At 48.1% G+C, this 15,851-nt stretch overlaps 2 protein-coding genes across 2 annotated transcripts in view; one reads left to right on the top strand and one right to left on the bottom strand.

The window, feature by feature from the left end:
* Positions 1–15,851, bottom strand: part of LOC124721967 (polyhomeotic-proximal chromatin protein) — a 286,137-nt gene that overhangs the window by 204,833 nt on the left and 65,453 nt on the right. The gene's annotated exons all lie outside the window — the stretch shown is intronic.
* The window catches only part of LOC124722751 (uncharacterized protein DDB_G0286299-like), a 64,341-nt gene that overhangs the window by 9,666 nt on the left and 38,824 nt on the right, over positions 1–15,851 (top strand). Inside the window, exons 2-5 of the mRNA XM_047247891.1 lie at positions 5,209–5,323; positions 5,545–5,640; positions 7,150–7,272; positions 14,364–14,543. Coding sequence (XP_047103847.1) covers positions 5,209–5,323; positions 5,545–5,640; positions 7,150–7,272; positions 14,364–14,543 — 514 coding nt within the window. The remainder of the gene's footprint in view (positions 1–5,208; positions 5,324–5,544; positions 5,641–7,149; positions 7,273–14,363; positions 14,544–15,851) is intronic.

The following is a 15,851-nucleotide window of genomic DNA, read 5'->3' as shown; positions in this document are numbered from 1 at the left end:
AGCCTGTTTGGCCAGCCTGTCGGCAAGTTCATTGCCTGGGATTCCAACGTGTCTTGGGTTCACACAAACACCACTGAATGATGGGACCGTTCCAGGGCATAGATGGACTCCTGAATGGACGCTACCAAAGAATGGCGAGGGTAGCACTGGTCGATAGCTTGTAGGCTGCTCAAGGAGTCAGTACACCGGAGAAATGACTCGCCTGGGCATGAGCGGCTGTGCTCAAGAGCACGAGACATTACCGTCAGCTCTGCAGTGAAAACACTGTAGCCATCTGGCAAGGAATGCTGTTCCATATGTCCTTCATGAACATACCCAAAGCTTACCTGACCATCAGCCATCGAGCCGTCGGTGTAAACCACTTCATGGCCCCGGTACATGTCGAGAATCGAAAGGAAGTGACAGCGGAGAGCTGCAGGATTGAGAGAGTCCTTAGGGCCATGCGAAAGATCCAGAAGAATTTGCGGCCTAGGTGTACACCATGGAGGTGTACGTGAATGGACCTCGAGGAGAGGTGGTAACGGGAAGGACTCCAGTTCAGATAGAGTGGACTGGACACGAACCGCAATTGTAAGCCCTGACCTGGGCTGCTGATGCTGGAGATGAACTGCTGTGGTTGGGAAAATAAGACGGTAATTCGGATGTGCAGGAGAACTACAAACGTGTGCAACGTAACTGGCGAGCAGTTGTGCATGCCTAACCTTCAATGGAGGGACTCCGACCTCCACCAGGACACTGATCACTGGACTCGTTCTAAAAGCTTCCGTCGCTAGGCGAACGCCACAGTGGTGCACTGGGTCGAGTAAACGCAACAATGAGGGCGCCGCCGAACCGTAAACCAGACTCCCATAGTCAAGGCGAGATTGAACAAGCGCTCTGTAAACCGCAGCAGCGTAGAGCGATCTGCAACCCAGTTAGTGTTGCTCAGGCAGCGGAGGTCACTGAGGTGCTGCCAGCACTTCCACTTAAGCTGACGAAGGTGAGGTAGCCAAGTCAGTCGGGCAATGAAATCTAGTCCTGAGTATTGATATGTCTCCACTACAGTGAGTGGATCGTCATGAAGGCAAAGTTCTGGCTCTGGATGAACGGTGCGACACCGACAGAAATGCATGAAACACGACTACGCGGCTGAAAACTGGAAGCCGTGGGCTAGAGTCCATGACTGTGCCTTGTGCATGGTTTCCCGTGGGCGACACTCTGCAACACCAGTACTGGAGGAGCAGTTCGAAATTCAGAAATCATCCGCATACAGAGAGGGTGAGACTGGCGGCTCTACAGCTGCTGCTAGACCGTTAATAGCCCCTAAAAATAGAGAGACACTCAATACAGAGCCCTGCGGAACGTCATTCTCCTGAATACGGGGGGAACTATAGGAGGCACTGACTTGGACACGGAAAGTACGGAGCGACAGGAAGTTTTGGATAAAAATCGGGAGTGTGCCCCGGAGACCCCACTCATCCAATGTGGCAAGGATATGATGTCACTAGGTTGTGTCATATGCATTAAGTAAGTCAAAAAAAGACAGCAACCAGATGTTGGTTTCTGAGAAAAGCTGTTCAGATGGCAGACTCGAGGGACACAAGATTATCAGTGGTAGAGCGACCCTGGCAGAAGCTGCTCTGACATGGAATCAGTAGGCCACGTGACTCTAGGACCCAACACAACCACCGACACACCATACGTTTCAGTAGCTTACAAATAAAGTTGGTGAGGCTGATGGGCCGATTGCTATCCATATCAAGCAGGTTTTGACCGGGTTTGAGCACCAGAATGATTATGCTCTCCCGCCACTGCGATGGTAAGACGCCATCGCACCAGATCTGGTTGAAGGTGACGAGGAGAAGTCATCTGTAGCCAACCGAGAAATGTTTAATCAACTGACGGTCGATCCGATCCAGCCCATAAGCTGCATCGAGGCAATGTGCAAGGGCGCTGAGGAGCTCCCACTATAAATGGGGCGTTATAGAGTTCACTGTAGCGTGTAGTGAACGAGAGGACTTTCCTTTCCATCCACCATTTGAGGGTGCGAAAGGCAAAGGGGGGGGGGGGGGGGTAGTTCTCCAATGCAGCAAAGTGCTTGGCAATTGCCATTGATGTTAATGCCAGGGACAGCTGTTGGGATCTGGTACCCAAAAAGACGTCTGATCTTCGTCCAGATTTGGGAAGGTGACGTATGGCGCCCAATAGTCGACATGTACCCCTCCCAACACTTTTGTTTCCGTCGTTTCATAAGCTGGCGAACGCGGGTACGGAGCCACTTAAAGGCTATTAGGTGCTCTACGGAAGGGTGGCGTTTATGTCGCTGTAGAGCTCGCCGACGCTCTTTAGTTACCTCAGCGACTTCCGGCGACCACCAAGGGACTGTCTTTCGCTGGGGGCACCCTAAAGAACGAGGGATCGCGTTTTCCGCTGCAGAAACGATCGTTCTAGTGACCTACTCAACGACAACATCGATGGCACCCATGTGGGGAAGATTCAGCGGCGACAGCAGAGGTGAAGTCTCCCCATTCTGCCTGGTTTAAAGCCCATCTGTGTAGGCGTCCATGGGCATGACGCCGGGGGTGTGGCAGGAAAATGGGGAAGTGGTCACTACCACATGTGCTCTCCATTGGATAGATGGGAGAAGGCCAGGACTGCAAACCGAGAGATCAATGGCCGAATATGTGCCACACTGAAGTGTGTGTGTGTGTGGGGGGGGGGGGGGGGGGTTGGGGGGTGCACCTGTATTTAAGAGGCAGAGGTCGAGTAGTGACAGTAAATTTTCGACCTCCCTACCTCGGTCAGTAAGCATGGTGCCACCCCACAAGGGGTGATGCACGTTAAGATCTCCCAAAAGTAGGAAAGGTTTAGGGAGTTGATCAATCAGTGTAACCAATACGTTCAGGGGTACTGCACCCTTTGGAGGAAGATATACATTGCACAGAGTTATTTCCTGTGTCACCCTTATCCTGACAGCCACAGCTTCGAGAGGAATTTGAAGGTGCACAGGATCACTACATACGGAGTTCAGGACATAGATGCAAGCTCCACCTGCCACACTGTTGTAGTCGCTACGGTTGCTGTAATATCCCTTATAGCCGCAGAGGGCAGGGGTCGGCATTGCCGGGAACCAGGTTTCCTTGAAGTCAATGCAGAAAGCAGGTGTAATGCTTAACAGTTGCTATAGATTAGCCACATGGTGGGGAAAAGCCGCCGCAATTCCACTGGAGGATTACGTGATCGTGAGACTGGGAAGGCATGAAACACTGAACGAGGCAGTCTACGCCTCAGGGTCACCTGCTGCTACCAGATGAGTACCTGCGCGATCGACATCCATTGTGTCTGAAGGCCCACTGAAGCCACTGCAGTGCCTTAGTTCTTGGGGGTCTTTTTAGGTTTCTCTCACTGCTGCTTAAGTTTGTCCAGCAGAGAGGGATTTATTGATTCAGTCTCAGGGACTGAAGCCCTACAACCAGCTACCTGTGGTTGCTTCAGCCACTGGCGGGTGTCAGTTTGACCACTTATAGGAACCTGGGAAGGAAATGACCCACGGGATCCCTTCCTGGCGAGTGAAGCCGAAGAAGACTTGCGCTTCTCTGGCTGAGAAGTGGGGACTGACATACCCGATGGTTTGGGGGGGAGGGGGGGATGTTGCTCCTGAAGTAGGTTGTGCGGGAGCAACAGGGAGGGAAGTGACCCCCACCATCAAGGGGGCAGGTGGAGGCTTATAATTCTGAGAGCCAAGTGTACACGACAGAATGGAAGATAGTAGAACCGTTGTCGTAGTGGCGGCGTAGGTTGATGTCATATGCACAGGATGTAGCCTCTCATATATTCTCTTAGCCTCAGTTTAGGCCAGTCAGTCCAGGTTCTTGTATTCTATTATTTTTCTTTCTTTCTGGAGAATCCTGCAGTCTGGCGAGCAAAGTGAATGGTGCTCTCCGCAGCTGACACAGATGGGAGCCGGGGCAAAGGGAGTATTGGGATGTGAAGGACGGCCACAATCCCGACAGGTGAGGCTGGAAGTACAGTGGGAAGACATATGACCGAACTCCCAGCACTTAAAGCACAGCATCGGGGGAGGGATATCCCTCCAAGGCCAAGATGAAGGCACCGGTGGCAACCTAATTATCCCTCGGACCCCGGTAGACGCGCCGGACGAAATGGACACCTCACCGCTCTAAATTGGCGCGCAGTTCGTCAGACAGTAAAAGAAGGTCCCTGTGAAATATGATACCCTGGACCATATTTAAGCTTTCATGGGGCATGATGGAAACAGAAACACCCCCGATCTTGTCATAGGTGAGTAGTGCCTGTGACCTGGCAGAGGATGCTGTTTTATCAGGACTGACCCTGACTGCATTTTGGATAAGCCCTCCACCTCCCCAAACTTCTCCTCTAAATGCTCCACAAAAAACTGAGGTTTCATTGACAAGAAAGATTCCCCATCAACTCTTCTACATACGAGGTACTTAGCATTGAAGTTAGACTTTGATCACTTAGAGACTGCTGGTGTTTGACCACCAGCAAGAGATGACGTACTACACTTCATGGCATGTCATCTACCCTGATGCCACCCACTCCGACCAGGGGCCCTCCCCACGGGCACCACCCAGCAGCAGCAAAGGCTACCTAGCAGGATGGCCATTGCCGGGAGTCCCGATGCCCCAGGGTGACGGGCATCTACTGCTTGGCCTACATGGGGAGTTAACAGCGCAGGCATTAGCAGAGCGATTCCTGTGTGGTCAGGGGGCTACAACCAACAGGGTACATGGTGGCCCCACCACAACGTACTGGCTACCGTGCTGGATATCAGGCGCAAACGAGCTACGAAGTCTCTTATCGTCGACAGTGCAGAAAGCGATTCTGCACAGAGGATGGAGGAAAACGCATCCAGGAGGCTGACCTCATCCAACAGCTGGAGAATGAGCGGAAGTGCAGATCCACGTCGACGAAGGATGCGAGAGGTCTCAGCGCATGATGGACGCTATGCACCATGTATGGCGTCCTTCCCCAATTGACTCGCTCTTCTGGAAACTTTTGAAAAATAGAGGTCAAACTCTACAGGGGACCATCACATAAGGACCGAAACGTTTGAGACTCCTTTTAGTCGCCTCTACCTCGGGCCTATTCTAACCCTCGGACCCGCAGAGGGACCTTCAAATTCAAATGCTGCAAACACTTTACTTTTAACGAGTTATTTTAATCAATGTTGTCGTTTTGTTTCAGGGTGAGTGGCAAGCAGAAGGCTCTAAGATATCGGAGGAAGCTGCTGAGCACCCTGAAACAGAGAGTACTACACCTGGGCAGACCTCAACAAAAGAGGTATGAAAAATCTCATCTCGTAAGTCAGCTAGTTCTAATGCCCTACTTCGAGCGACTTACTTCAGTCACGGGGTAGTAGCGGTTTTCTTCTGGAAAATGGGGGCAGACTGTTGTGTCTTCGTGACAGTTACTGACGTTCCACAACAATTAATTCAAATTTGTGCACTCTCTCGGGACTTACACTTTATAAACACTATATTTGAACATCTTATTTTAACGAATTTTGTCGTTTCATTTCAGTATGAAGTGCCGTCAAAAGGCTCAGAGACAGTGGAGCAAGATGTTGACACGCCAGAAACAACTGCCACGCCACCTGGGAAAAGCTCCAGGAAGAAGGTATTGAAACGAGCATTCCCGAGTCAAATGTCTCTAATACCACAATGGAACACAGCCTGAAAGGCACAATTCACATAAAGAAATAACGCTAAACATACACACAACGAAAAATAAGAAAACAAAATACGTAAGCACTACCTATCTAGGAAACATCTCGAACAAAATCAACAAATTATTCAACAAAACCGACATCGCATTTGCATTTCAAAACACATACAGCCTCAAACACAAAATTTCACAAAGGCAGCTCGAAAATTCCCACACACAACAATCCCGGCATTTACAAAATCTCATGCAACACATGTCACAAATTCCACATAGGGCAAACTGGTAGAAACTTCAAAATCAGATATAAAGAGCACACCAGAGAAAGTGAAAACAACCCATCCACATTTTTTCAGCATTTAAAAGCAGAGAAACACTATGTAATACCCATAAACCAAGCACTAGAAATCCTCCATATTACGCAAAAGGGAACATTGATGTACATCCTTGTGGAAATAAAGATATATTCACAAGCGTATTGCAACCCAACAAATTTACTGAACGAACAAACCGACCTAAAGCACAAAAAGTATATAGAAACCTTTATTCACATTATAAATCGGGAAAACGGGTAAAATAACAATATTAGTGATTCTAAACAACACATATCCAAAAACAGCGATAACAACATCAGTGGTATAAAACAGAGACAGAATACCAACATAAATCATAGACAACAACAACTATTACGAAAAATTAACAACGTAAAATAAAGATGTCAAAACTGAAACTAACTTTAGGCCAAAACATAATTACAAACAACCATGTATGAAAAAATAATAATAAACAACTGAATTTCACACATCACTTATTTATAATGGTAACTATGTAAATATGTAACATTGCTAACCCACTGTCATCCAAGCTGTCAGAAGGGTAGCATATATGGAAAACAAGTAACATCCGGTATACATCTCCACTGTACACCTAGGAGAAAGTAATAATTCCAAAACAGACAGGACATGACAGCAACAATGTTACGTATAAGGTAAAACACTTAATGATATATTATAAATTTTTAGATCATAGTTACAAAACCATTATATTAAGACCACCGCTTATCAATGTAATTACAGATCACCTGACGATGGAAGTTCGCCGAAATGGGCTAATTGTGAATGAGATAAAATATAAACAACTTACGTAGCAGTGTAACTGGCTATTATTCACAAATAATCATGTCATTAAAGGACATATTTTGTATTGCTGGCCCAAAAACAAAAGTACCTAATACCACATTTTGAACGACCAATTTTAATCGTGTAGTTGCTTTCTTTTAGGGAAAGAAGAGAAAGACTGGTGGCAAGGCAGGAAAGAAAGCTGTCGAACCAGAGCCGACAATTATCAGTCCACTTGAAAATATCGTATTGGTAAAGGAATGAAAAACCTCACCTCGATAGTCATATGTTTCTAAAATCATTCTTTGGATAATATATTTTAATTAATGTACTTGTTCTATTTCAGGGCAAAACGGAGACACTGGAAAAGACCTCAGTGAAAAAACGTACCAAGCGCTCTGCTGCTAAAAGCGATTTGCAGGAGCCAGTGGCTTTGCTGGGTGCTGAAACATCAGAAACAGTACTGATGGTGAGAAAGAAGCATTAACTTCCGCACACGTACTCATCTATTTGATATGTATAGCTCATACCTGCTCGGATGAAGAAGACTTGTAGCGCAGATATTTGGGGCGGGGGGGCTGTATTATCAGGGAGCGAATAGTTTTTCTTCCTACAATCAGCTGCTGTATTGTTATGACTTGAACGAGTCGTACGGACTGCAATGCGTAGCGCGTTCAGTGGTTGCGAAATCAACAGCTTATCTATGACACAGATGATAAGCACTACATATAAATAGCTTGATCTTCCATAAATACAATAAGCGGATGAAACAACCGATTAGTTGTTAACTGGCCACATTGATCCTGAAACGAAGACTGACATCTGGAAATATCTTCTCAAATTGGCATTGTGTTCCCTATTCCGTTCTCAAGGAGGATAGTTTTAAACAGACGCGCTTAATTATGGACGTACATCGATGGCATAAATTTACAGCAGAGCTATGAAACACCTTCAGTTCCTTCGTACGTTGACTTATGTGTCTGTATCAATAGCATGCTATCATATACAGCGATCAGCTAGAACATTATGTCCACCTACCTAATAGCCAGTATGTCCAACTTCGGCACGGATAACAGCAGCGACGCGTCGTAGCATGGAAGCAACACTAAACTTGACTTAAACGATAAGCAACATTTTTTTCCCACATCAGTCTCATTACTTTATTGTCGCGCCTCGTAGACTTTGAAGGGCACTGAGTGAGTCTGAACAGAGGACACAATTGAAAAGGCTGTATCGTCGGATGTACTCCGTGGCCTGATACAAGGCGAAGAGCTCGGCCGTAAATACTGAGGAGTGTGCTGGAAGCCGATATCGAAAGACACGGGTGCCAATGACGAAGGCACACCCGACCCCACAGTCAGTCCGAGAGCCATCAGTGTATACAAAGGTACTATCGCGAAGTTCCAAGCGAAGGTCGTGAATTTGAAAGCGATAGGCCGATGGTGGATAGTGTTGAGACGGCTTAAGAGGGATGGACGTGCAGACGCATAAACAAAGCACCCATAGTCGAGTTTCGAACGGACAAGGGACCGGTACAAACGGAGGAGGGTGGTTCGATCGGCACCCCAGGAGGTACCGTTGAGGACACGTAGGACATTGAGGAACTGCGTACAGCGGGCTGCCAGGTAACATACACGGAAGGACCGAGAGAGTTTCCTATCGAGCATGAGCCCCAGGAGTGTCGTATTTTCAACGAACGGAAGGGCAACAGGCCCAAGATGTAAAGATGGTGGGAGAAACCACTTGCCTCGCCAGAAATTCATACAAACGGTTTTGTCAGTGGAAAAGCGAAAGCCATTGTCGATGCTCCACGAGTAAAGACGATCAAGACACCGCTGAAGACGCCGGTCAGTGAGGGAAGTCCGTGGAGAACTGCAATAAATGGCAAAATCGTCAACAAAAGGGGAGCCGGAGATGGCCGGTGGGGGACAGGCCTTGGTAGTGTTAATGGCGATAGCAAAGAGGACGACGCTCAGGACGAATCCATGTTGCACACCGTTTTCCTGGATAAAAGTGTCCGACAAGGCAGAGCCCACATGCACCTCGAAAACTCGATCTTGTAAAAATGCCTGAAGGGAACAGGGCAGGCGGCCACGGAAGCCCCCACGTGTAAAGAGTACGGAGGATACCAGTTCTCCAGTAGGTGTCGTAGGCCTTCTCCAAATCCAAAAACACGGCCACAGCGTGGGGTTTCCGCAGAAAACCATTCGTGACATGGTTGGACAAAGTAACGAGATGGGCAACTGCACAACTCCGTGCTCCAAATCCTCACTGTGCAGTCATCAGTAAATTGAAAGGCTCGAGCCATCAGACCAGCCGGGCATCAATCGTACTTCCCACCACCTAGCAAACGCAACTGCTAAGAGAGATGGGGCAGTGGCTACAAGGAAGGTTTTTGTCCTGACCGGGCTTAGGTATGGGTATGACGGTGGCTTAACGCCAGTGTCCGGGAAATCTGCTCTCTGCCTAGATGCGGTCGTACGTGTCAAGCAGAAAGTGCTTGCCCGCAAGAGAAAGGTGCTGCAATATTTGAATGTGGGTGGCGTCCGGCCCTAGGGCGGAGGATCGGGATGAACTGAGAGCATGATCGAGCTCCCTCATAGTAAGGGCGGCATTGCAGCACTCACGATTCGGGAAGATAAGGGTATCGCCCGAGCCTCTTCCCCTCGTTTCCGATGGAGGAAGACAGGATGATAGTGGGAGGAGCTCGAAACTTCCGGAAAATGGTAGCCCAAGGCGTTGGAGATATCAATAGGAACATCGTCTGCTACTGTGAGGCCAGAAATTGGGGAATGGATCTTGGTCCCAGAGAGCCATCGGAGGTTGGCCCACACGAATGGTAGCCCAAGGCGTTGGAGATATCAATAGGAACATCGTCTGCTACTGTGAGGCCAGAAATTGGGGAATGGATCTTGGTCCCAGAGAGCCATCGGAGGTTGGCCCACACGACAGAGGAAGGGGTGGAACTGTTAAAAGAACCAGTGAATGAAATCCATCTAGCTCGTTTGCTATCCCGAAGAACACGACGACACTTTGTACGCATCTGTTTATAATGAATGCAGCTAGCCATCGTAGGATGACGGTTAAAAACGCGGAGAGCACGCGAATTGCATCGCGGCGTGCCTCAGACCACCACAGGACTGGGACACGACGTGGTAAAGAGGGAGTGCGAGGAATGGAACGTTCTGCAGCAGTAAGGACAACATTGGTGAGATAGTCTACCGGGTCAGGACAACTGCGGAAATCTTGTTCGTCGAAGGTCGCCAGGGAGGATTCAAGTTGCCAGTCGGCCTTAGTAAGCTGCTATTTAGGCGTGCACGCAGATGGGGTAGGAGTCAGCAAATGGAGAGCACACGGGAAATGGTCGCCCGAGTAGGTGTCAGAAAGAACGGACCACTCAAGACGATGGACAAGCTGGGCAGTGCAAAAGGATAGGTCCAAATGGAAATAGGTGTGCGAGGAGTCGGAAAGGAAAATGGGTGCTCCAGTGTTAAGGCAGAAGAGGTTAAGTTGGTTAAGAATGTCAGCCAAGAGGGCACCGCTCTGACAGGTCCTGGGAGAACCCCAAAGCGGATGACACGCATTGAAGAAGCTGAAGGAAATCTGCCCTGGTGACATCGAATGACGGAGGTACATAAATGGTACAGAGGGAAAAAGTCAGGTGGGGAAGGAAAAGGCGAACTGCAACAGTTTGAAGATGGGTAGTCAGGGGGATGGGTTGACAATAAATGTCATCCCATATGAGCAGTATGACGCCCGCATGAGATGTAATGCCGACCTCAGCGGAACAGTCAAAACAAATCGGTAAGTAATGTGAAAGGTCAAGGCGGTCGTGAGGGCGCAATTTAGTTTCCTGAAGGCAGAGTACAAGGGGATACTGCGATGCTGAAAGCAGCTGCAAATCCTCTTTGTGGAACCGCACGCCACGAACGTTCAGCTGGAGGACATTCATGGGGAGCAAGAGATGTAGGGGTGTCAACTCGGCGGCCGCCGAGTGACAGCCGGTGTAGAGTCGCTACTACAGAGCACAGAAGCAGGAGGATCCTGCTCCATGGGGTCCACAGAAGCATCGGCTTGCTTCCTCAGGCAGTCCGTGAACACTGAAAAACGGTTGGCGGTGCGCACCGGCGAGACAGAGGCCAGCCGGGCTAAGGAACCACGTGGCGACACCGTCGGACAGGATCTTCCAGGTGGCGAAGGAGAAGACCGTTTGCCTTTGGTAGACTTCTTCGAGCCTTTCTGGTTAGAGGAAGACAAGGGTGTTGTTTGGCTGGGGGGAACGGGGGAAGTCTTCACGGGAGTACTCCTCGTGTCCTTTCCTGCCTACTCGTTGTGTAGCTGGTGGCTTCGCCTCTTGAGGCGACAGTTTGACGGTTTTTTGCACAGTGGGACGGGGGGATGGCAATGCTACCTTGACACTGGGCAGTTTCACAACCTTAGAGCTGAATTTGAGGAAGCATGTCTGCGTGGCCATGTCCTTCATGGAGCGTGGGGTAACAACATCAAGACTCTAGGTGCCAGACGGGAGAACACAGGGTTTGCGACTAGCCAGTAACTTGCGAGCTACTGGGTAAGGCACTTCTTCCTTTACCCAAATCTCTTGGACAGCCCGATCATCAAGATACACGGGACAATCCTGAGAGCAGGCGGTATGGCCGCCATTGCAGTTGATACAGCGGGGAGGAGGAGGCAGACAATCGCCCTCGTGTGAATCCCGACTACAGGTTACACATTTTTCTGGATGTCGACAAGACATTCTAGTGTGGTTGGAACGATGACACTGGTAGCAACACATTGGGTTTGGAATGTACGGCTGGACTGTGGTAATTTCATAGCCTGCTTTGATCTTGCGGCAGCACCACTCTATCAAAGGTGAGGCAAAGAGTGCGGGTGGGCACTAAGGAGGAATTTACCTTTTTCATTGCACAATGGACGGCAATGACACCCTGATCAGAGAGGTAAGACCATCCAGCAGCCCGGTGTAAATTACATCACGGGAAGAATTCAAAGTCCTATGGGCCTCAACACAAGCAGGGTAGCCGTGGAGAAGCGAGGCAGCAAGCAGTTGTTGTGCTTGAGAATCAGAAGCAGTCTCCAAAAGCAAAGTGCCATTCTGTAAACGAGAGCAGGATTTCACAGGACCAGCAATTGCATCAAAACCTTTCTGAATCTCATGATTTTTAACATTTTTATGCAGCGACAGCAACTGATATTGTTTATATAAGAATATACAGCCTTCTGAATAATAAACGGATTTACCGTGGCAAAGGTCTGACCGTCTTCATTACGTGAGACCACGAGGAACTGTGGTGCAGCGGGAAGGGTCTTTGAATCATTAGCCTCATTAAGTTTACGTTTTGTAGACATTTATTGGGAAGATGATTGACTCATTGCGAGAAAATCGCCATGATAGCCAGCGTCTCCGATGGTGCGCCCCTTCCAACTGGGGGCTCCCTTCACAAGGGGGCACATCTGCCTTAGGTGATTGCTCACACCTCCCGAAAATCTGACAGACACCAATCGACAATTTGGGAAGGTTGCAGCTCAGGCAATGACCCCTCCCTGGGCCTGGCCTGTACCAGGGGGTATGTGCGAACCCTACAAGTCGACCAGGGGCTGGGAATTACGCGTTACCCAATCACCTGTTACGCGTCAGACGCGTGAGCCGGCTTTCAGGGCGCACAGTAAGGAAGAAGAAAAAGAGGAACCTTAAATGCCGAAGCGGAGAAACGAGAGGAAAAGGGAAACGAAGAAAGGAAAAGGGAGCGAAAAACAAAGGTGCGACCGTTCTTACATCAGCGCCATACAATGCAGAACTTTCCCAATAACATCCTAGACATGTTCCCCAAGGGAGGGGAAAAAGAATAGCAAGAGGATAGACATGCAGTGCGGAAGGGAAAAAACGCTGCAAAGGCTGGGGCCCCTTAGTAGCCAAGCACGAACCCGCCAAAGAGTGGTGAGTCCCATAAGAGGGGGGCGGGGGGGGGGGGGGCTCCAGTCTTAGTTATCGCCCGCTGTAACCACTAGATTATCAAGTTTTCTTGGGAACCAATGACGAGCGAGATTCCCATGTCAGCGGAAACCCACAAGGTACTGTTCAAAGTTGAAGCTCCCATAAAACTGTACAGAGATATTTATTTCGGGTAGAAATTCCTCCCATTGCCCCACTAAACAAATCCACCTCATTTCCTAAACTTAACGACTAATGGAATATCTGAGATGTCATAAGGTTTTGAGTGTCTAAACGTCTTCTGAAAAAACTGGTTGTGATACCGGCCGTCAGTGCGTACCACGCTCTCATCCCAATTAATGCACATAATATTAGTTTCCAAATAGAGCTGTAGATCGAATTATTCACCTATCTACCGGCTTTCTAAAAGATTCGTTACACAGTCTGTGGTAAGTCATGTGTACCAGGAGTTTCTTGGAAAATTGTGGCGCTATAGGGATTAACTTTATTCTGCTGAGATGTATGGCCAGGACAACTAATAAAACATTAGCTCTGTCTGTACCAACTCCTCGTTATATCTTTTAAACGTGAAATATCCATCAGTGTTTACCGAGTAGGGTCACGAACAGTATCGACTGGTACCAAAAACGACTGTATCGGACCTCATACGTTTTCTTTGCCTATAGGCTGCTCGAAACTCTTGTTACGCTGAGCCATTCTTGGAACGAACTGTAACAACCCGAAAGCTAGCCCACTACCTGTAACACGTCCAATGAAGCGCTACAGTTACCTGATCTCCGACAACTCATTACGACGGAACTGCCGGCAGAAGCTGGCTGGGCACTCTAACCATCTGAAGATGTCAGTGCCAAGCTTATGCTGTAAATTTCTTACCAGAAATCCATCTCACTCCAGATGTCGCTTTTACACAAATCCCAGGATACTTCAGAAATACTGCACGCGTGCTTTTCTGTTTGCCTTCTTCTTTTCTTCTTGCTCCTGGCTTTATCCCGTGTCTTCACGGCGTCAGTATGTCATTCTGAATTTGTCAGTGTAACTGGCAGAGGGTGATCGGAGGTCTTCCTGTCGCCACCCTTCCACGAACCCCCCTCCCCCTCCCTCCTACCATCCCTTCCTCCCGCGCCGGTACAGAATACGTGTACGTCCCACGTGTAAGTGCGAGAGCGTTTTTCGATATGTTTGCGAAACGTGCAACTGAGACGGGACGTGGGTAACCGCCGGTATTCACCGAGTAGGATGAGGAAATCCGTCTAAAAACCACATCCATGCTGGTCGGCACACCAGCCCTCGTCGTTAATCCGCCGAGCGGGTTCGATCCGGAGCCGGTTCGCCTCCCCGAATCCCGGAAGGTAGCGTGCGCAGCTATCCGGGCGGGTCGTGCTTACATCTTGACATATTTGCCATTACCAGGACACACGTTTCCCTTCTTACATTTATTTGCCTAGTTCTCTCGATGAGTGTGACACACTGACGTAGATACACATTACCTGAATACGGACGTAGAGACTTCTTTGGAGACTTCCAAAGTCAATATTGTGGTCACCAACCTTTCGAAGAGTTATTTAATCAACATAGTTGTTTTCTTTCAGGAACAACTGGAAGAAACAAAATGCAAGAAAGCTAAGAAGAACGTTGGGGGACGTGGAAAAGCTTCTAAACCACATAAAAAGAGGTCAAAGACAAGAGGATTGAAACGTTCAGCTGATGAAAGTGAGCAGCAAGAGATTATATGGGCTGCTGCTATTGCTGCATCTACTTCAGCAACGAAGGTGAGAAAGGTATACTAATTGACGTATAAGTAGTGATCTGTATTGGATGTACTACAGCTTTTTGCACGGATGATTACATGAGTTACTATAAGGATCTAGGGATGCTGCCTCCTCGATTAGTACAGGCTATTTGTTGCTACGATGGTACGTTGTACTCTCCTGGACGTTCCCGTGTGAAATTTATCACGACATGTGTTCGTCCGAAGTCTGCACTATGATATTTTAACCCGGCTCCCACGCAGAAACATCCATCTGGGCTTCCACATTGAGAAGTGTGAGCGTTCATGGCAGAATATTAGCACGCGTGGTTTGGCAATAGTTCTAACCAAGGAAATAACGTTCCTACAGTTGCTCTCATTGTTATTACGTGGCTGATGGTTGTAAATTTTCCCCTGAAGTAAGTCAGCTGCTCGAACTTTGCTGGTCTGTTACAACTACACTGTTTACTTACATACGTTTTACATAGAGTTCTGAGTACATAGCTAAATATTTCAGTTGCTAAGACGTAAGACTTGGGTCACTGAATCGTCAGAATTAAATCAAATACAAAGATTATGTTTTTACCATATACGTGTTTGGACAGATAGACTGTAATAATAAACACTATGCAGAAAACAGGGTCGATCACATATATAACTGATCAGATTTATAGCTTTTATAACTGTTTTATAACTATCGCCGCGCGGTCGCCTTTCCGTACCTTCCCGATGTTGTTTGAATGTTGGTTCTTGACGTGCACTATAATTACGTTATAATAGTATTTTGCCATTGTCTATGTAATTAGGTTTTGCGATGTGATATGGGTTCACTATACGACAGTTACTGCACGTGTACTTTTTCTTCGTGGAGTCCTTCTAATTGACTCCCATATTCTTAGGATCTCAACAGAAATTAGAAAGCCGAACCAAACCTCTTTCTACTTTAATTATACACCTAACCTTTGCCCTCGCTATCCAAAGGCTGCTAGATTCTGTCCTGATGGTTTGGACGTGAACCTTCGCAGCGTCGCCCACCTGTCCGTGAACGGCATTAATTATTCCGACAGGGGACAGGCTGCCTCTGGATAACTGTTATGATGTGGTCTGTCCGGGTATTCAAATACAGCTAGCTGACTGTAAAGCGTCCAGTTTAATTTGCTGAGCACCCATTTAGTATGTTTCCCTTCAGAAGGTGCTATTTCCGAAAGCAGACCGGTACTTACCCAACTAGTCGCTAGAATGGGCATTTGTATCATCTCGCCACTGAGCAGTGTATGCAGGGGCAGGCCAATAAATGTTATGGTCCGGATGAGAAAGACATTGTTGCCGA

Source organism: Schistocerca piceifrons, chromosome X (assembly GCF_021461385.2).
Source record: "Schistocerca piceifrons isolate TAMUIC-IGC-003096 chromosome X, iqSchPice1.1, whole genome shotgun sequence".
NCBI lineage: Eukaryota > Metazoa > Arthropoda > Insecta > Orthoptera > Acrididae > Schistocerca > Schistocerca piceifrons.
Note: the sequence above shows the minus strand (reverse complement) of the source record. Positions and strands in the feature narration are given on the sequence as shown.